Source organism: Hyla sarda, chromosome 5 (assembly GCF_029499605.1).
Source record: "Hyla sarda isolate aHylSar1 chromosome 5, aHylSar1.hap1, whole genome shotgun sequence".
In the NCBI taxonomy this organism is placed as follows: domain Eukaryota; kingdom Metazoa; phylum Chordata; class Amphibia; order Anura; family Hylidae; genus Hyla; species Hyla sarda.
Genome location: NC_079193.1, coordinates 268195334 through 268216736, shown reverse-complemented (window position 1 = coordinate 268216736; position 21403 = coordinate 268195334). Strand labels below are relative to the sequence as shown.

General features: G+C 43.5%; 1 protein-coding gene and 1 pseudogene across 3 annotated transcripts in view; both read left to right on the top strand.

Annotated features, from left to right (window-relative positions):
- ROCK1 (Rho associated coiled-coil containing protein kinase 1) overlaps positions 1 to 21403 on the top strand; it is a 153013-nt gene that overhangs the window by 82105 nt on the left and 49505 nt on the right. For all 3 annotated transcript variants that reach the window (XR_008844196.1, XR_008844197.1, XM_056521689.1), the window contains exons 12-17: positions 6464 to 6552; positions 14607 to 14655; positions 14839 to 14974; positions 15665 to 15756; positions 16349 to 16595; positions 17254 to 17360. Coding sequence is in view for 1 of the 3 variants with exons in the window: in XM_056521689.1 (XP_056377664.1) it covers positions 6464 to 6552; positions 14607 to 14655; positions 14839 to 14974; positions 15665 to 15756; positions 16349 to 16595; positions 17254 to 17360 (720 nt within the window). In the remaining 2 variants the exon portion in view is untranslated. The remainder of the gene's footprint in view (positions 1 to 6463; positions 6553 to 14606; positions 14656 to 14838; positions 14975 to 15664; positions 15757 to 16348; positions 16596 to 17253; positions 17361 to 21403) is intronic.
- LOC130274707 (U2 spliceosomal RNA) lies at positions 2281 to 2456 on the top strand (annotated as a pseudogene).

Sequence of the window (21403 nt, the reverse complement as noted above, 5' to 3'; positions counted from 1 at the left end):
ATTTACTTTTTTTTTTTTCCCACCCTTTTTTGGTTTAGTTCCAATACACACAAAGGGAATAAACATGTGTATAGCAAAACATGTTACTGCAATCCTTTTCTGTGAGAAATACTTCATTTTCTAGAAAAATTTCAGGGGTGCCAACATTTACGGCCATGGTTGTATATGTGTGTGTACACAATTGTTTGGTCTCTACATCATGGAATAAATCGCCACTATGGATTTCATCAGCTTGCTGTGTTGCAATTTTCTGTTTACTATTGTGTTGAACCTGGTAACTCCAGTCTTATGCAGTTATTAGAGATGAGCGAACTTACAGTAAATTCGATTTTGTCACTAACTTCTCGGCTTGGCATTTGATGACTTATCCTGCATAAATTAGCTCAGCTTTCAGGTGCTCCGGTGGGCTGGAAAAGGTGGTATACAGTCCTAGGAGAATCTTTCCTAAGACTGTATCCACCTTTTCCAGCCCACCGGAGCACCTGAAAGCTGAGCTAATTTATGCAGGATAAGTCATCAATTGCCAAGCCGAGAAGTTCGTGACGAATCGAATTTACTGTAAGTTCACTCATCTCTAGCAGTTATAAAAACTACAAAATGAAGATTAGTCTGGTCATTAATTGGTCAGGTTTATTCTTAATTTTGTATGTATTAATCTTTAGGGAGATTACAAAAGCAGTAGTTTTACAGTGCGATTCCCTATCAGTGTCTGTGTTGGTGGTAATCGAACATTGTTTTCCTGGACGGTTGAAGAATGTGACCTGACCCCTTATTCTGCTTGTAATGACAATACTACTGTGCATTGTCCTCTTGTTGTGTTCCTTGTAAAAGATGACTGATAAAGCTTCAGCTGGGAGGAGGAGTAGAAAAAGGGTTTTACACTGAATGATGCCACAGAACTTTCTAAACTCAAAGCTATTTCTTGGGTGCCTTATTGGGGGACACAGACCATGGGTATATGCTGCTGACACAAGGCAAAAAAAGAAGGTGGCTCTTCCCAGCAGGATATACCTTCCCACAGGCACAGGGCTAATCAGTTTTAGCTTATTGTCAATAGGAGGTAGACACAGGTCTGGAGCTCTCTCCATACCTGGTCTTTTCTGTTTATTTTCTTGCTAGGGATGTCTAGTTGAGTTTTTTTTCCACATGTGACAAAAGGGCACGGTGCATAGAAGTATGGGCCGTCAACCCCTTCTCTCAAGCGGTCAGCACCTGACGGTAGCACGCCGGGTCCCCCACTTGCCCCTGCCCGCTTTGCTATAGCAACTTGGCGTGATGCAGCGCGGCCTTAGCTGACTGAAGATTTTTGGGTGAGTATTGGAAGATGGAATCCGTGGGTGAGTATGAACTTCATTCCCCCCCCCCCCTTCTCCCTTGTGCTCATCCCAGGGGTCCCCCCTTCTTATAGTGCACAGCTCCTTATCAGTCATTACACGTGGCTGTGCTGGGCCGGTCCTCTCATGGCTTCTGCCACCACGTGAAGGGGACAGTCCTGTGGTCTGTTAATCTAACCCTTTCTGCACTTGTTTTGCGGCCAGGCTCAGTGTCCTGTCAGCGTGTTTCTTATTTGCTGACCAAAGACTTTGTCTGCTGCCCCAGGGTCTATAGGGCAGCGGGTCTCCGCTCCCCCGTGTGTCTGACGCGATCCTGGCTGGCTAGTTGTATACGCCAGGGGGGTTATCTACAATTACTCCCCAACACCCCCTCTCATGCTGCACCTGTCAGACCATATTACGGCCAGGCTCAGTGAGCTGGCAAAGTGTTTTTACCTTTTGGCGGACCCTCTTTAGCAGAGGGTCTTCGCTCCCGCGTGGCTGGGCCGGGCAGCAATGGGGGACGAGACCGGCCGCAGCATACATCCGTCCCCGGCCTGGTCTCTGAAGCAGCTGCTGGGGAGAGGCGCGCCTTAATTTTTCCAGGCGGCCGGTGCTCCATTCGCGTGGCCATTCCCCCGTCCGTGCGGCTTCATCATTTACTTTAGGGCGTCATTGGGGGCGTGTTTTCTATAACGCGTGTTTTCTTCCGGGAGCCGTGCGCTCTGAGGGGAAAGTAGTGTGATAAAATAAAATACATGGCTTCTCTCAGGTACTCTGCACCCTCCAATGGCTGAATACTGCATTGTTGTCAGCACTGTTTTCTCTTTGAGTGTGTAAGGCTCCCCTCTAGTGGTCTAAAGTAGTTATTACAGCTACATAGTTTTTTCTTTGGCCCTTCCTAGTTGGGAGTTTTTTCCCCTCAGGTCCCCTGCCTTCCTAGTATGCCTTTAGGGCATTCTTATAGATTTTTCGGCCTGTTGGTGTAGTATATGTTCCTATCAGTTACTATCCTATACGTTCCCTATTCGAGAACCATATGTTGATTGGGTTTTTCAGAACGGGGGGGCGATTTTGAAGCTTGCTTCTGTCGCCCTAAGCGTTGCACTGATAGGGCAGTTCTGCTGGTTCGGTGCATCCCACATTTTGGAATGCTTAACTTTTGGTCAGACACAAGCCCATGTGCATTGTTCCATTATGCTCACATATGCCGCAGACCTAGAGTCCCCACTAGGTGCTTTTAGTCCCTGTTCCTTTGCTTTCCTTGCTCCCCATTGGTCACTTTTTCTGAACTATGCAGTTTTGCCAGAAGTTCAGTCTTCGGGACAGTAACCAGCGTTGTCTACTTATATACAGATTTTTCATGTTGTTTTTTATTATGGCACTTTTTGTTCAGTGCAAGCTTTTCTATTGTGTAGTAACCAGCATTGCTCGCCACACTGCCCTTTCCTGCGTGTTTCCTTCACCACCTACTACCTACCCTTACATAGTCCGCTGTGTCCGCTACTGCAGTCCCAGTGCCACACTTACTGTGTGAAATGACCGAAGGGGTGCACCTGTGTGGGTAATGGACTCTGTGCAGCCTCCTCGTGGGTGGTTCTGTGAAGTGGCCACCGCCCATGAAGGACGTGCCATCTGCCACAGCTACTATTCCAGTACTCCACTGTGGGTGAGAGTTGACCGGTGTACCATGGGCTCTCTACTCAATCCATGGAGGTTGTGACGTCTGTGACTCTGGTACCTTGCTATGTCAAAGTTGCCTGTTGTTCTTGGACCTCTGCAATGCCTTTGTCTACCACGCTCACGGCTGCAGCCCTGGTGCATCACGGCATGTGGGTGTTGCCGGGAGGGTGTCCCTCCATGCACAGTTTTCCCCAACGTCCATGGGGGCGTGCTCTGCCACATCTGTAACTGAATTACGGACCCCTGCTACCCGGTCGAAGGCAACAAAACATTGTGTCTGCGTGTATAGTCACTTACATGGGTGATGTCCCATTGATGTGAAGTGGTATGGGCCTCTAGTGTGAGGGAGCCAGTGGTCGACCCTGCGCATTCCTAGGGCGCTCGATGGTGGTGGCATCCACTTCCCTCCCCCCCCCTACAAATATGGGGGGGTTGTGTTGATCTATGTCCTTCCAGTGCCAGTGATTTGTGTGTTCCCTACTGTAGTTTACCCAGCACATTATCCCTATTCGAGGGGTCGTGGTGGGGAGCCAACTCTGGCCAGTACAGCTGTTGCCTTCCCTCTTTCATGGGGGAGTTGTTTGCAGTGTCTCTGCCTTTGTTGTGTAAGGCTGGGTTCACACTACGTTTTCTCCCATATGGGAGCGCATACGGCAGGGGGGAGCTAAAACCTCGCGCTCCCGTATGCCTTCGTATGCGCTCCCGTATGTCATTCATTTCAATGAGCCGGCCGGAGTGAAACGTTCGGTCCGGTCGGCTAATTTTTGCGCCGTATGCGCTTTTACAACCGGACCTAAAACTGTGGTCAACCACGGTTTGAGGTCCGGTCGTAAAAGCGCATACGGTGCAAAAATGAGCCGACCGGACCGAACGTTTCACTCCGGCCGGCTCATTGAAATGAATTACATACGGGAGCGCATACGGGAGCGCGAGGTTTTAGCTCCCCCCTGCCGTATGCGCTCCCGTATGGGAGAAAACGTAGTGTGAACCCAGCCTTACACTCATGTCAGGGTTTGGTTGGTTCATACTCTGACTCGTCCAAGATTTACTTTTCCCTCCCCCGGGGAGGCGCTTGGTGGGCTTGGCAGATCTTCTGCTCTGGCTATCTTATCCATCTCCTTCTTCCTTCTATGGAAAGGGAGTATTAGTGGTCCAGCTTCTCACAACTGTTGCCTACTATTGGATACCTATCATTGCTCATGTAGTCTTGGCTCGCGCCGGAGTTGGGGCGAATTTGTATTTCTCTTCTTCTAGGCAAAGTGCTGTCAGTTTTCTATATTTTTCCCTGTGGATGGTTAAGCCATCTCGTTGACCCCCTTCCGCTCCCAGCTTTGGAGAGCTTAGTGGGGGTCTACTATAGGACTCTGTGGTCCTTGTACGGCTCCTGCCTTTTGCAGCCGTTGTCCTTTTAGCCTCCCAGTCTTGGAGGGTTTCTTTGTTCGTTCCTGCCCTCATTCTCTCCCTTTTTGACTTCTCCAGCTCCTTGTGCTGCCCTCTCTCCCTGTTGGGGTATGTCTTGCTTTGCAGTCATCCTGGCAGTCCGTGTACTTCCTTCTGGATGTAAAGGCTCTCTGTTGTTCTCTGCTCTTACTCTCCAGCGGTCTTTCAGCTTGGATTGTCTCTCGTCCTTCCTCTGGTGGCCCTTCTGTTCGGGCTGCCTTGGCTCCCTGGGGTTCCTCGACAGTCTCGGCTGTGGCAAGTCACCCCTCCTTTTCTGGAGTGTGTCATTTGCACCGTGTTTGCCGCCAGGCTGGGTGGGCGCCCTCCTGCGCCCTGGTCATGTCTTCTGCTATCTCGCCTTGTGGCTTCAGCTGGGTTTACATTTCTCTGGGTCCCCTTTGTCTTCCTCTCGGTGACTGGGCTTTCTGGGATTTTATTCTGTCATCTAGTCCATTCAGACCATTGGGATCCCCTGCTTGATCAGCCTTGTCTATCCACTGGTTTCTTTTGTCTGCGAGTGCTGGGCAGCATGGTGGCCTCTGGCGTAGCGGTGCCTAATTATCTTGGCCGCTATTTTCCCCTTGGGTAATTTCATTCTTTCCTGGCAGCCCCCGGTTCGTTAATGTCCCTCTCCCTCGTAATTCTGCCTTTCAGGCCCTTCTTGCCTTGGGCTTTCTTCCATGTGGCCTCTCTGTGCCTTGTTCTCCGCGGTGGTTTTACTGTTGCTTCCACCCTTACGGGGATTCTTGTCTCTAGCCTTGGCAGGGTTCCGGTCCCGCTCTTCTCAGTCTTTTTCCCTACGAGAGGTGGTCTTCGCCGCTCCATGTTCTGCCCCGACCTAGGTGCTCGCCAGCTTGGAGTGTTCCCTCCAAGTAGAGGTTCTCTGCATCTCCTGGCTTCAGACTACAGGGTCCCTCCAGTTCTTCCTGGATCTGGGAATCTCTGTTTCTCTGGAAAGGGGCGTTGGTGTTCCTGATGGCTCTGCTTTCCTCTCCAGCCTGTTTGCATTTCTTCTTCTCCCTCCAGTGTTTTTTCTTGTCGTTCTCTCTCCTCAGCCTCTGTCCTGTGGTTGGGGTTGGACTCCTGTAAGGGCTATGCTTCCATGAGTTTTTCTTCTGGGAGTGGCGTTTCCTCACCCTTTTTACCTTGCTTGGACGGATCCCTGCATTAGGGGTTCTCTTATCTCTTGCTTCTGCGTTTTGGCCAGGCCTCGATGGTCCTGAGACTTCTGTCTTTTCCTCAGAGGTGTTTTCTACTCTCCTGACTGGACGGGTTCTTTTTGGTCAGCTGTCGGGCTCCAGTCTCAGCTTAGTTCCTTCCTTTTGGGTCCTGGCTCACCCCTCATGTTTTGCTGGTGCTTTCGGGTTGTTGGTTGCCGTATTCTGGTTTCCTCCTTAGCTTTGTCCACTTTCTTGGGCGAATGGTTATGGCTCTGTCTCTGGCCTGACCTTCCCTTCTCTGGCGGTTGGTTCTCCCACCCCAGGGACTGCTTTGGGACGTCCCATGGTCTGTGTCCCGCCAATAAGGCGACCGTGAGAATATTTTTTTTTTGTACTTGCCGTAAAATCTTTCTCGTAGACTTCATTAAGGGGACACAGCACACACCCGTTTACTGTTACCTTGTCAGGTTGTTTGTTGCCTGTTCTTACTTTTGATGTCCTCCGGACGTTTTCTCCTTTTGTGGTTTGGCTTCTCCTACTGCTTTGTGACACAACTGATTAGCTCAGTGCCTGTGGGCGGGTATATGCTGCTGGGAGGAGCAGACTTCTTTTTTTTTTTGCCTATTGTCAGCCTCCTAGTGGATAGCAGCTTAATACCCATGGTCTCCTGTGTCCTCCAATGAAGGCTCCGAGAGAGAGAGAGTTTACGGTGAGTACAAAAAAATCTCCTTTTTTTGAGTGTAAAGTTAGGATGTCCTTGTACAGTCTGTTTTTTTTTTTTTTTAGTTCCTACTCCTGTTGTCAGCAAGAATTCTCTGCCTACAGTTTTTGATATATTGTTACTGATAAACATTGGTTTCTGCTTAGGTGGAGAACTTGCAGAAGAGCATATATCAGCTGGAGGAGCAGTTACACAATGAGATGCAGTTAAAGGATGAGATGGAACAGAAGTGCAGGTAAACATCTATTTCTTGTTTGAAACCTTTTACCTATAGTTTAGACCACATATTTTAACCGTCAAACAAGGAAGCTTTATTGATCCATAAAAAAAGGTAGCATACAATAACAGCATAAAGAACAGAAACATTCGATCCGAAGACCAACTGGAATCAAAAACAGTCAGGTCACAATTTAGTCATGTAGAAAACAAAGATCACTTACATGTTTGCAGTGCATCATAAAGCTTTCCATGGGCAGCAGAGGATACATATGTAAACGGTGAGACATGGAAATTGAATGCTCTCTCCTCCCATGTGCAATTGTTAGGAAAAAGAAGGATTAAGGAAAAAGGGTAAAAGAGGAGAAGGCACTGACTGCAAGAGAAACTTAAAGCGAACTTGGCGCCTCAAGGAGAGTGCATATAGCGTCACTCGAGCGGAGGAGGGTAACAGGGCAGCAATGGGTGACGTGGTCCACATTAGCGAAGTCAGGGAATAGGGAGAAGTCAAGGACCCCTCCAGCTCAACCCACCTAGGGGCCCCCTTGCGGATGTTGACCTGGGCTAAATGTGCTATACGAGCATCGTAATAATATTTTAATAAATTTGGTACAGATACCCCTCCCAGCCTTTTATGATAATACATAAGGGTTCTGTTAATTCTCGGAGGTTTTTTAGACCAGATGTACCTAAATATATATTTCTGAAAGGCGAGCAGTTCGCCCTTTAAAATGGGTATGGGTAGAGTCCTAAATAGGTACAGAAAACGCGGCAGGATCACCATTCTGACTACATTAACTCTCCCACGAGATATAAGGATAGTCCCACTTCACTAGGTCGGCTCTCAAGGATCTATACATAGGCACATAATTGGCCTGGTACAAAGAATCCAATGACGGGGTCAACTGGACCCCCAGGTAAGGAAGACCCCTGGAAGACTCCCTGTATCCAAAATTTAGGGCTACAAGTTGCTGTATCTTATCCGGGACATTACAGTAGAGGACCTCAGATTTATTAGTGTTAACTCGCAGCCCGGACATATGCTCAAAGGTCCCTAAAACCCTAAGCAAATTAGGGAGGGAAGTAAGCGGCTTAGTGATCGTTAATAAAAAATCATCCACAAACAAATTGCACTTATATTCCCGATTCCCCACACCGACTCCCCTAATATTTGCATCACACCTAATTAAAGCCACCAAGGGCTCCATGACAAGAGCAAACAAGGCCGGCGACAAAGGGCAGCCCTGTCTAGTCCCTCGCATGATGTTCAGGGGCACTGGTGTGGTGGAGGACAGCTTAAGGAAAGCCCTGGGAGTAGAGTACAGATGGTGCAATATCGTCATAAAAGAGCCCCCAAAACCAAATTCGCGCAATACCGCAAACCTATACGGCCAGGTAACACTATCAAAAGCTTTTTCTATATCGACTGCCAACGCTAACATGGGGGTATTTGTAGTATTGGACCATTGGATAAGGTTAAGTATTTTCCGCACATTGTCGGGAACTTGTCGGCCAGGAACGAATCCTGCCTGATCCGCCTGCACCAGGGAGGGAAGTGAACGATTAAGGCGGACTGCAAGTATAGAGGTGAGCAATTTAGTGTCAATATTTAGCAATGTGATAGGGCAATAATTAGCCGGGTGCAAATGATCTTTATTAGGTTTCGGGATCACTGTTATGTGGGCATCCAAAAATTCACTGGGGAGAGGGTCAGCAGTCGTTAAGGGCATTAAACAAGGACGTCAGATGTGGGACCAGAAGGGAAGCAAACTTTTTATAGTACGCGGCAGAGAAGCCGTCTGGCCCTGGGGATTTGCCGTTTTTTAAGTCTCTTAATTGCCTCTGTTACCTCATCCTCTGTAAACGGGTCATTCAGTGCCTCCAGAGCCTCAGTCAAGAGTAGGTAGGTGTAGGGATGAGAAAAAAGAGGATATAGACAAGGATGAGGGAGAATTCTGGGGCGGGGCAGCATAGAGAGAAGAATAATAGGTATGAAAGGCTGTGTAAATGTGGTCAGGGTTAGAGGTAAGTACACCGGGTCGCAGTTGGATGGTATGTACCTTATTATATGAGGTGGTATTGCGGAGCATATTAGCTAGGAGGCGGACCGCCTTCTCAACCTCCGTGGACAGCAACGCATCCAATTGAAGTCTAGTACGTCTGACCTCACTATAAAGGTACACAGACTGCTTTTGTTGATGAGCTACAGTAAGGCGGATCAATTTGGCTTCCAACGCAACCTTGGTGGCTGGGCGATCCCTCTTGACACCAGAGGCCAGAGATATAATCCGTCCGACTCAGGTACGACTTATGGGCTAGCCACAGCCAACACGGTGAGCTACTGGTAGTGTTGTGAAGAAAATATTCAGATAGATCCGATTCCAGTTGAGAACGTATGCGTGGGATTGTGAGCAGTGACTCGTTCAATCTCCAACGAAAGGGAATCACAGTATGCCTAGCTAGGTGGAATGCAGCCAATACCATATCATGATCCGACCACACACATGGCACGTGGCGGGCGTAGAGGAGAAACGGAAGCATGACCGTGTTAGCCAATATCCAATCAATACGTGAGTATGTGCGCTGTGACGGAGAGAAGTAAGTATACCCCCTAGTATGACCATTATGCTCTCACCACACATCAGCTACATTACAATCCTTAAATAACCCCTGTACCTTACGTTGCTGGGTCCCAGATCTAAGAAGTGGGGCGGGATGAGACCGATCCAATTCGCTATGATAAACAAAATTAAAGTCTCCAGCCCAAATCAACCAATCGTAGGTGAGGGAGGCCAGTTTCGAGCATAGACTGGTAGAAAAGGAAAGCGGAGCATCGGTTGGTGCATAAGAGTTAAGTATACAAAGTGTTTTATCATGCAACATCCCCACCAATATAACATAGCGGCTATCAGGGTATGTTCTACAGAAAAAGGGAAAGAATCATGCAAAAGCGTCAAAACCCCTCTACTTTTAGAACCATATGTAGAAAAATAAAAATGCCTATATAACCTATGAAAAAATTTAGGGTGAGACGGGGGGGTGAAATGGGACTCCTGTATACAGATGATGTCAGGGTGCTGTTTGGCATAATCCCTGAACGATTTACTCCTTTTGAGGGGGGAGTTAAAGCCCCTCACATTATGAGACAATAGCTTACACATGTTATTACTTCACACAAGCTGCAATTAAGCAATAACGGTAGGGGGAGTGCAACATAGATGAACGGTATAATACTACACTAGACTGAACATGGAAAGTCCACTGCAAAGGAGCTAGCAGTCAATGATGACCTGTAGGAACACGAAACAGAAAAAAAATAGGAAACAACAAAACACACCAAAAACAAAAAACACAAAATAGCAATCCAAGTAAGGAAAGACGGCTCGGCTTCCTCCAAAACCCATCATTCTTCCCTATCCCCTTCTGGGAAGTGAGGACACACTAATCTGGGCAGTGCATCGCCAGTCAGAAGACATTGTGTGTTCCAATCAGGACAAGGAATCATTGGCATAGTCACAAATCAGTAGCACCCCGAAATAATGCATACAGGAATATGCTGGCCAGTAGGAAACAGTTCAGTCGGAGAACAGTCATCTCGGTAACATAGGCAGACAGACCACCGAAACAGTCATCAAGTTCAGGTACGGTTCTGCGCTTTATCCCGGTGAGACACAGTCGTCCACGTACGTTGCGGACGACTCACTCTCTGCGGCAGCAGATCAACCGGTGCCAGCTTTTCTGCTTTCATAGCCTCCAGAGCCTCCTTCAGAGTGCGGACAAGGTAAGTATGGCCATGGAGTGTAAAAGATAAAGAAAATGGGAAGCCCCATCTATATTTCACTTTTTGCTGGATGAGGGCTAGCGTGATGGGCCTGAACTCCCTGCGTCTGGCCAGGGTAGTAGGAGCCACATCTGAGTACAGCTTTGCGGAGGGGGGCAGGGCTGGTAGATCACGGGCAGCAAGCAAAAGAACATCACGGACCTCCGCGTAATGTAATTTAAGGACAACGTCCCTCGGGAGCTCCTTATTTTTAGGCCTAGCCAAGGCCCTATGTATGCGGTCAAATCTAAGCATCTCCGGCTCCAAATGAGGGGCCAGTTCATAAAAAAGATCCGTAAGTACCTTGTTCAGGTCGGTGAAGGACTCCGGCAGACCTCTTAGGCGTAGGTTCGCCCTCCGCGATCTATTTTCGAGGTCCTCTAGCTTGAGTTCCAGGGCCGCCACCTTACCCGCCTGTCTGAGTCCATAGCGTTCTCCAACTCATCAAGTTTGGCCTCATTATCCGACACCCTCTGAGTAAGTTCCTGGATCTGCGAGGTAAACGTGGTCACGAAAGAGTGACTGGATGTTGCGGAACATAGCCGCCGGGGTAAGATCCTCCTTATTCAGCGGAGCTTCAGCCTCTGAGTTGTCCTCCGATCTGCGTGAGCTCGCGGCGGCCATCTTTGATTTAGGCCCGGTCCGGAACAAGTCTGGAATGGACTGTGAAAAACCTTGAGTTAGTAGTTGGATCTTTCTCCTAGAGGAGCGGGGAGTATTCATAGTAGGTCCAGCAGGAATTCCTGAGCAAAGGAGCCGAAATTCGGCGCTGATAGTGGCGATTAATGCACAGCCGGCACGGAGCTCACATGAGCTGCGTCTGTCTCAGTGAGCCGCGCGCATGCGCCCCCTAGACCACATATTTTAGTCTGTTGTTTTCAATTTACATTTGTCCAGTATCTGGGCATCCGATCTATAGAGAAAATGTCAGATGTTAATAGGGATACCCACATTGCGATGGAGGGGCCAGAGGGGAGTTGGGGGGATGTTTCTAATGCGTGCCAATGGCAGCCTGTGTTTTCTAAAATGTATTTAAAAAAAAATTTTATAAAAAAAATTGTACTGTCGGATGCAGAAATGTCTAAACTATTAAAATACAATGTTTATGATCTTACATGATGGATGGCGTAAACATAAAAAAAATATTTTAAAGTGCTGATTTTTGGTCACATAAGTCAAAAAATTTTTTTTATAAATAGTGATCAAAATGTCCCATCAAAACAAAAATCTACAAAATAGAGAACATGTCAGTTTTACTGTAACATAGGACGTAAATGTATGTCCTGGTTCTTAACGCACCATGGTGTACGTTTACGTCCTGTACATGACGCAAGCACCAGAGTGGTGCTCGCATCGTGCACGGCAGGTCCCCGCTGCTAACAGCTGCTAGGGACCTGATGGTAATAGCGGACATCAGCGATCGCTCTGATGTTCGGCATTAACCCCTCAGATGCTGTGATCAGTACAGATCACGGTTTCAGCAGCATTGCAGACGTTTGAATTGATAATCGAATAGACTGGCGCTGCCGCTGGGATCCGATCATCCAACATGGCGGCCAGAGGTCCCCTTATCCCGGGGTTCTCTCCTTTGGTCTGATATCGAGCAGACCGGAGAAGATCGCCGATAATATTGATCGCTATAAATAGTCCCCTATGGGGACATGAGGAAAAAAATATATATGTATAGTGAAATCTCCCCATTTTATGACGAAAGTGTAAAGAAAAATAATAAACATTTAGTGTCTCCTCGTACGTAAATGTCCAAACTATCAAAATATAATGTTAATGATCCCGGTACGATGAACGGCGTAAACGTGTAAATAAATAAATAAAATTACTGCTTTTTGGGAACATCCCATTTAAAATTTTTTTTTGAAAAAGCGATTTAAAAGTGACATACATGCAAAAGTGGTACCGATAAAAAATACAGAACACATTGCAAAAAATGAGCCCTCATATTACCCCATAAACGGAAAAATTGGAAAGTTATAGGTGGTCAAAATAGTGATTTTAAACATACTAATTTTGTTAGTGTTTTTTTTAAGCATTTCAGTAATGGCAAAGCATGTAACCATGGGTATCATTTCAATCGTATTGACCCACAGAATAAAGAAAATGTTACTTTTACCGTAAAGTATACAGTATGAAAACAAAACCTTCCAAATTTAGCAAAATTGCGGTTTTCTTTAAAATTTCCCCACAGAAATATTTTTTTTTTTTTTTTTTTTTTTTTTTTTAATATTTTATGGTAAAATGAGTGCTGTCATTACAAAGAACAATTGGTCATGCAGAAAACAAGCCCTCATATTGGTCTGTGGATAAAAATATAACTGTTATGATTTGTAGAAGGAGAGGAGGAAAAAATGAAAATGCAAAAATAAAATTGGCCCAAATGGGCAGTTCCCTTAAGGGGTGTTAAGGACTATGGGGGAGATTTATCAAGAGCTGTCATGAGGAAAAGTTGCCGAGTTGCCCATAGCAACCAATCAGATTGCTTCTTTCACTTTTAAAAAGGCCTGTGAAAAGTGAAAGAAGAGATCTGATTGGTTGCTATGGGCAACTCAGCAACGTTTCCTCTGCACAGGTTTTGATAAATCTCCCCCTATGTGCTTAGTCCTCTGAAGACACGAAGTTGAGATGAGTTAAATCATGGATTGTCTAATATTTTTTAGTCTTGTTACATAAAGCCATTGAAGTTTGTCTTGCTTTTCTTTTGTTTATTATTAAGGTCGGTGCACATACTCAAAGATCAGCCGCTGATTGTGCTGTGAATACACAGCAGAATCCAGGTGTAATCGTGTAGATTTACGAAGGTTGAAAAGAGTAAAATCTGCAGTGAAAATCTGCAACAGGAATTGACATACTGCAGATTAAAGAATCTGAACCACAGGTCAATTTCTGTGCAGAAAAACATCTGCTACGTGTAGATGAACTTTGTAAAATCCCATTCATATGCATGGTATTGTAATTTGCTTAGAAATTCCACATGGAAAATCCACAGCATTTCCACTTTGTGCATTAAATACCTATACCCTTTTTACATAGATTATAGATTTGATAAAAAATTTTAATTATTCATGGCTAAGCCAAGACAAATTAGGTGGGGTTCTATGCATTCTCTTGAGGTATACGGTTCAACCTTAGATATTCAAACAGGTTCAAAGTACCATATATCCCAAGATTAAAACTTATTGCTTATTTACAGTATCAAAAATTAGTGTCTGATTGTAGGGGTCTGGCCGCTGGAGCCCGCTTAGATCACAAAAATAGGGATCCCTGAATAGGAATGGTGGTGTGTATCATTAACCACATTAACTTACTATGGAAATCCTGAAGATAGCGGACTGTAGCACTACATAGCAGGGGATCAAGGGACTTCTGAGAGTGTTCTTGCTGCTTCATTCAGGGGCATGATCGTTTGGTGTGGAGTCTGACAGTGGCTTTCTCTCCATCTATATATATAAAACTGTATGTATGTATGTGAGTATGTTCCAGCATCACTTGCAAATAGCTGAAGATATTTCGATAAAACTTGGTACATATGTTACTAATATGTCAACTACAAACATAATTACATAAATTAACCCTAACCCACCCCCATTTGCAAGGGTCGGTGTTTTCGTTTAAAGTCCCATGCAATTCTATGGGAAGTATATGTTGAAGCATAACTTCCAAATGGTTGGAGATATTTTGATGAAACTTAGTACACATGTAACTTTTATATCAAATAAATATGATAATTAAATTAACCCTTACCTACCACCTTTTGTGCATGGAGGTTTTGTCTTTAGTCTCATGCAAGTACATAGGTCTTCCAGTACCTTACTCCACAGGCTCCGCTCTGCATCTCCTGGGGAGTGCGGTAGTACGGCCACACCCCTCCTGCATGCCACATACCATCTCTCAAAGCTACACCCACCATTTAAGCCACACCCCTTTTTCCTACCCTTTTTTGTGCATTGGTCTAGCTTGCAAGTCATGCCTCCTTCTAACTTCGGCCTACAATCTCTTTATCACAACTCAGCCCCACCTGAGGTCGGGATATGGGGGGACAAAAGCTTCCACCTTTGTTGCTTTCCCTCACCCACAAGGATTTGGAAGGAAAAACCGGGCAGCACCGTGTAGTCAGCTAGTTATTTATCTAGCTAGCTAGAGATCACATGCGTGCTTAGTTGAATAAACAATTGTATACAGATTTCTTACATAGAATGCTTTATATTTATATACATTTTTTTCCCCCCCCAATGATGAAGAATGTCCAACATTAAACTAGACAAGATTATGAAGGAACTGGATGAAGAAGTAAGATTTTTTATTTTATTTTTTTGAATGTTTAAAACTTAACATGCACAGCTATGTTATTTTCATGTTTTTCATTGTTCTTCTGACTGGAAGTTGCAGAAATATACTTAAACCAGCAAAAAGAAAAAAAAAAAAAAAAAAAAAAGGATGTAAGGGGCTATCATTCACACTTTATCACTTCAGGGCAATCAAAGAAAAAACTTGGAATCGGTCGTGTCTCAAATTGAGAAGGAAAAGATGATGTTACAGCACCGAATGAATGAGTACCAAAGAAAGGCAGAGCAAGAGAGTGAAAAACGTAGGAATGTAGAAAACGAAGGCAAGTTAACGGTCGATTGTTCCTCAGCCTAATGTCGGTGGGCATGTGGTCCACCTTGGGAATGTGTGTTTTGGATTTGGCACCTTGGAGTTAATATAGTGGATGGAGGTATTGTGTAATCCAATTTAGACTTGATTACGGCTTAAAAAAGTCAAAGTTCAACCAGTCATTTTAATCTCCAGTACATCAATGAAGACTGATCGTAGATTACCCGGAATGCAAGATTTTTATAGGACAGGATATGAAATTCCAAATTGTTTTTTACTTAGCATAAGGGATGCATGTATGGTTGTGTCTTCCCTCCTCATCCACCAGTAATCAGTAATCATTGGAATTAAAGTATTACATATGTTCTGTGCTGAACTATTGACTATGGGTACTGATATTTTTGCCCATAGACATAGATAGTTTTTGGTAGTGGAGAATTGACTGGAATAAAACTGTTCCTTAGGACATTTTAGTTGCTTTATTACTGTTTTTGCCTTGCTGTTTAAATGATCATGATATGCTATGGCAAATTGCCACACTATTATGTATATAGTTTAAGCGGAAATGAAGCTGTGCTTGCAAAAGAGGCTAACCAAAACTGTTTACATTGACAAAGATGAATCTTGACATACCCTTTTGAATAGCCAGTAGTGTTTTAGAGTGAAGAATTGCAGTCAATATGTTTATTTTTACTTTTTACAGTATCAACATTAAAAGACCAGTTGGAAGACTTAAGGAAAATAAGTCAGAATTCTCAGTTGACTAATGAAAAAATAGCACAGTTACAAAAGCAAGTAAGTATTCCCTTTACTCTGTGTAGATACTTGTCAATCGTTTAATCTTTTTTTGTTTTCCCCCTCAACTCTCTACTTGTTTGGCCCATGAAAGACCAATTGAAACAAACAAAAAAAATCATCAGACTTTGCTATTCCCAGATAACATTTTGAGGGTTTATAAGTGCTCTATACATCTTTTAAAGGTCTCTTTCTTCTTGTCACTTTATTGACTCCTGATCAGAGTTGTGATCACCTGTCAATCCTTTCTAGTCAAATAGATATTTCTTTTAATTATTTTTCTCATATTCATCTTTATAGTTGAGCAAATCTAATGAATCCACTGCTTTGTTTAGTCTTGTTAAAATGATTCATCCTTCAAAGTGTTGCGATTCCCAGGATATGTTTGGAATGCTACTCTAGACTGTCTCATTCCAGACTTCTCTGGGGAATCAGAATACTTGAACAGAGTAAGCAGCATTTACAAGACTAAATGAAACAATGGTTGATTTGTTGGGTTTGGGTTAGGCAAATCTTACTGTAGATTCTCAACTTATCATTATTCTTATAAATATGGCTTATAGGATTGATGAAAAATCTCTCTTCTTTCTAGTTGGAGGAAGCCAATGACTTCTTAAGATCGGAGTCAGACACTGCTGTAAGATTGAGGAAAAGTCAAAATGAGATGAGCAAAACTATTTCACAATTGGAAGCACTTAATCGGGAATTGCAAGATAGGTGTCGGCTATTGGAAAGTGCCAAATTGCAAGTGGAAAAGGATTTATTTCAGTTACAGGTGGCCTTGGATTCAGAGAGGAGGGACAGGAGTCAAGGATCAGAACTTATTGGGGATTTACAAGGTGAACTATTGTGTGGTTATACTACTTTGTCAACACATGTTTTTTTATTTTTATTTTTTTTCTTCTTAAGAATACGTATAAGATAAAATGACTTTAATGCCTCTGTAACATTAGATCTTAGGCAATGGCAAAATAAAATAGCTGCAAATGATAACCTTGAATGACGTTCTGCAATAGGGTACTTGTCTAGAATGCAAGGAGCGGACTTTCAGTCTTTCTTGCATTTCACAAATATGATGAAGCTGAATAAAGGAAAGACAGAAAACCAGTCATTGTATAATTCACTGCAGTAGATGAAAACTAAATGTGTAACATCTACTCAGAGGCACTGTTAACTGCAGTCTTATGGGTAGCTCGTGGTATTGGCATCAAACAGATCATTGTTCACCACTCATGTTCCTTAGTTTTTGGGGGGGTATGTTACTAGGATACACATTGGGTAGGAACACTTATGTACTGTCTAAAGCAGCTTTCATTTAATTAAAAAAAAACTCAAGATGGAAAGAAAACATACAAAACACTGTTAACCTATAAAAATCATAGATTCCTTATAAGTATTAGGTGATATTCTGGTAAATATTATATAAATATTTATTTGCTGTAAATACAATTCTGATGTCAAGTAGTTTGACTTTTACACTCTAATGTCTTGAAACAGCAAGAATGTCCTCTTTGCAAGAAGAATTGAAGCATCTCAAACATAACCTTGAAAGGGCAGAAATGGACAGAAAAGAGGCATTGGATCTTCTGAACAAGTCGGAAAAAGTGAGCAACTACTCAACCCCTGATAAAATAATTTAAAGTGAAAAAAGTATATACCTGTTGGAAATTGAAGTGTGAGGAAAACAGTAAAACCTCTTATAATGGACAGGATTATTTTTAAAGAGGGCCTGTTGCCCCTCCTGGCCTATTTTAATCTGTTGGGGACAGAGGGCGTACAGGTACGTCCTCTCGTCCTGATACTTAAAGACAGAAGGCGTATGTGTACGCTCTCCTTATTTCCAATCACCGCCTCTCGTCTGGGCATGCTGGGAGTTGTAGTTTTGCAACCTCTGAAGTGAAACAGTTTGGAGACCACTATATGGGGGTCTCCAAACTGAAGCACTCCAGATGTTGTAAAACTACAATTCCCAGCATGCCCAGACAGTCAGGGATGCTGGGCAGTGTAGTTCAGCAATATCTGTCCCTTCAGATGTTGCAGAAGTACAATTCCCAGTATGCCTTGGCAGACTGGGCATGCTTGGAGTTGTAGTTGTGCAACATCTGGAGGGCTACAGTTTGGAAACCACTACTTAGCGGTCTCCAAACTGTTCTTCCCCAGCTCTACACCAGCATGTTAGTGTAAATTTTTTTTACTCTAATATGCTGGTGTTGCTCCATACTTTTCATTTTCACAAGAGGTAAAAGGAAAAAAAGATCCCAAAAATTTGTAATGCAATTTCTCCTGAGTACGGAAATACCCCATATGTGGATGTAAAATCCTCTGCAGGTGCACAATTGGGCTCAGGAGTGAGAGAGAGCCATGTACATTTGAGGCCTAAATTGGTAATTTGTCCTGGGGTGGCTGCTGGTTACAGCAGTTCTGACATAAACGCAAAAAAAAACATGAACATGTGACTCTATTTTGGAAACTACACCCCTCAAGGAATGTAACAAGCGTTATAGTGAGCTGTAACACCCTACAGGTCTTTGACAAATATTCATAAAAGTTGGACGTGAAAATTTAACATACACTGAAATGCTGGTGTTACCCCAATTCTTTCATTTTCACAAGGGGTAATAGGAAAAAAGCCTCCCAAAATTTGTAGCCCTATATGTGGATGTAAAGTGCTCTGCGGGCGAGCTACAATGCTCAGAAGAGAAAGGAGGGCCTTTGGGCTTTGAGAAAGAATTAGACTGGAATTGAAGGCCATGTGCCCCCATAGTGCCAGAACAGTGGACCCTCCCCACATGTGACCGCATTTTGGAAACTACACCCCTCATGTAATGTAATAAGGGGTACAGTGAGCATTTACACCCCACAGGTGGCCAACAGCTTTTTTTAAACAGTCGTCCGTAAAAATGAAAAATGTTGTTTTTTTGTTTGCACAGCACACTGTTGCAAAGATCTGTCAAACGCCAGAGGGGTGTAAATCTTCACAGTATGCCTTGTTACATTCCGTGAGGGGTGTAGTTTCCAAAATGGGGTCACATGTGGGCGGGGGGAGGTCCACTGTTTTGGCACCATGGGGGCTTTGTAAACGCACATGGCCCCCGACTTCCATTCCAACCAAATTCTCTCTCCAAAAGCCCAATGGCGTTTCTTCTCTTCTGAGCATTGTAGTTCGCCCGCAGAGCACTAAGCATTGTAGTTCGCCCGCAGAGCACTTTATATCCACATATGAGGTATTTCCATACTCAGAAGAAATTGTGTTTTTGGGGGGCTTTTTTTTCCCCTATAACCCCAAATTTTTACATTTTCACAAAGGGTAACACCAGCATTTTATTGAAAAAAATAATTTCTTTATTTTTACGTCCCACTTTAACGAAAGTTCGTCAATCACCTGTGAGGTGTTAAGGCTCACTTTACCCCTTGTTACATTCCTTGAAGGGGTGTAGTTTCCAAAATGGTGTGCCATGTGTTGTTTTTTTTTTTTTTTACTGTTCTAGCATCATGGGGGCTTCCTAAATGCGATATGCCGCCCAAAAACTATTTACGCAAAATTCGCTCTCCAAAAGCCCAATGTCGCTCCTTCCCTTCTGAGGCCTAGTGCACCCACAGAGCACTTTACATCCACACATGAAGTATTTCCTTACTCAAGAGAAATGGGGTTACACATTTTGGGGGTCATTTTCTCCTATTACTCCTCGTGAAAGTGAAAAGTTTGGGGTAATACCAGCATTTTAGTGTTTTAAAAATCTAATTTTTCATTTTCACGTCCCATTTTAACGAAAGTTCGTCAATCAACTTTGGGGTATAAAGACTCAATTTGCCCCTTGTTACTTTCTTTGAGGGGTGTAGTTTCCAAAATACTGTGCCATGTGGGGAGTTTTTTTTTTTTACTGTTCTGGCATCATGAGGGCTTCCTAAATGCAACCGTATTAATCACAAAAAAGACATATAGCCGGGAATTACACTTAAAAGTTCCTTTTTATCTCACTTTTCATTCAATACAAAAATGTAGTGAGAATTAGAACATATTCACCCATAGAAACTGTCCAGAGATCGATCATACGGTGTCTTCAGAACTATCCATCCAGAGTTTGCTTGCTTGTCTTCACCCCCTCAGAATCAGCGGTCATGCGGCCAGGAACATACCGTCCTACAGACAGCAAGCTCCGGATGGATAGTTCTGAAGACACCGTATGATAGATCTCTGGACAGTTTCTATGGGTGAATAAGTTCTAATTCTCACTACATTTTTGTATAGAATGAAAATTGAGATAAAAAGGAACTTTAAAGTGCAATTCCCGGCTATGTCTTTTTTGTGATTAATACGGTTGAATATGCTCAGGTGATGGAGCCCTGAGACAGACATTGGGAAGCCACCCTTTATGTGCACACCTAGGTCCAAATTTGTGTTTGAATCAATACTAGTGGCTTCCTAAATGCGACATGCCCCCCAAAAACCATTTCAGCAAAATTCGCTCTCCAAAATGCCATTGTCGCTCCTTCCCTTCTGAGCCCTCTACTGTGCACACAGAGCACTTTACATCCACATATGAGGTATTTCCTTACTCGAGAGAGAATGAATTACAAGTTTGGGGGGGGGCCTTTTTACCTTTTACCCCTTGTTAAAATGAAAAAAATGGGGCTACAATAACATGTTAGTGTAAAAAATGGAGATTTAGATTTTTGTCCTCCATTTTGCTGCTATTCCTGTGAAACACCTAAAGGGTTAACAAACTTTTTGAATGTCATTTTGAGTACTTTGAGGGGTGCAGTTTTCATAATTGGGTCCATCATAGGGAATTTGCAACATAAAGACCCTCAAATACACTTCTAAACTTAACTGGTTCCTTAAAAATTCTGATTTAGAAATTTTTGTGGAAAATTGGTAAAAACGTGTCAACTTTATGATGCAGACATAAAGTTAACATATTGTATATGTGAATAAATGTGTAATTTATTTCACATGTCCCTTTTTCTTACAAGCAGAGAGCTTCAAAGTTAGAAAAATGCAAAATTCACCAAGAAATTATGCAAGTATCGACGAAAATTTACCACTAACATAAAGTAGAATATGTCACGAAAAAACTATCTCGAAATCAAATTTATAAGTAAAAGCATCCCATAGTTGTTAATGCATGAAGTGACAGTGGTCAGATTTGAGAGAAATTCTCCCATCCTTAGGGTCTTAATGGGCTCCGTCCCCAGGGGGTTAATATTTTTATTAAATAAATCTGGAACATCTATTTGTATAATGTTGTGCTGCTCCACTGTTAGGCCCTTTAACACAATGCTTTTGTCTCCTTTTGAAAGGTGCTGTTCATTTTCCAAGATTTAAAAAGGTACTATCCTGTTGCCATTGGTAAATTTGCTTAAAAGGGGTTCTCTGGTGGAAAACTATAATTTTTTTTTTCCATATCAACTGGTTCCAGAAAGTTAAACAGATTTGTAAATAACTTCTATTAAAAAATTCTTAATCCTTCCAGTATCAGCTGCTGTATACTACAGAGGAAGCTGATTTGTTAATTTCATTCTGACCACAGTGCTCTCTGCTGACACCTCTGTTAATGTCAGGAACTGTCCTGCGCAGGAGCAAATCCCCATAGCAAACCTCTTTTGTTCTTGACCGTTTCTGACACGGACAGAGGTGTAAGCAGAG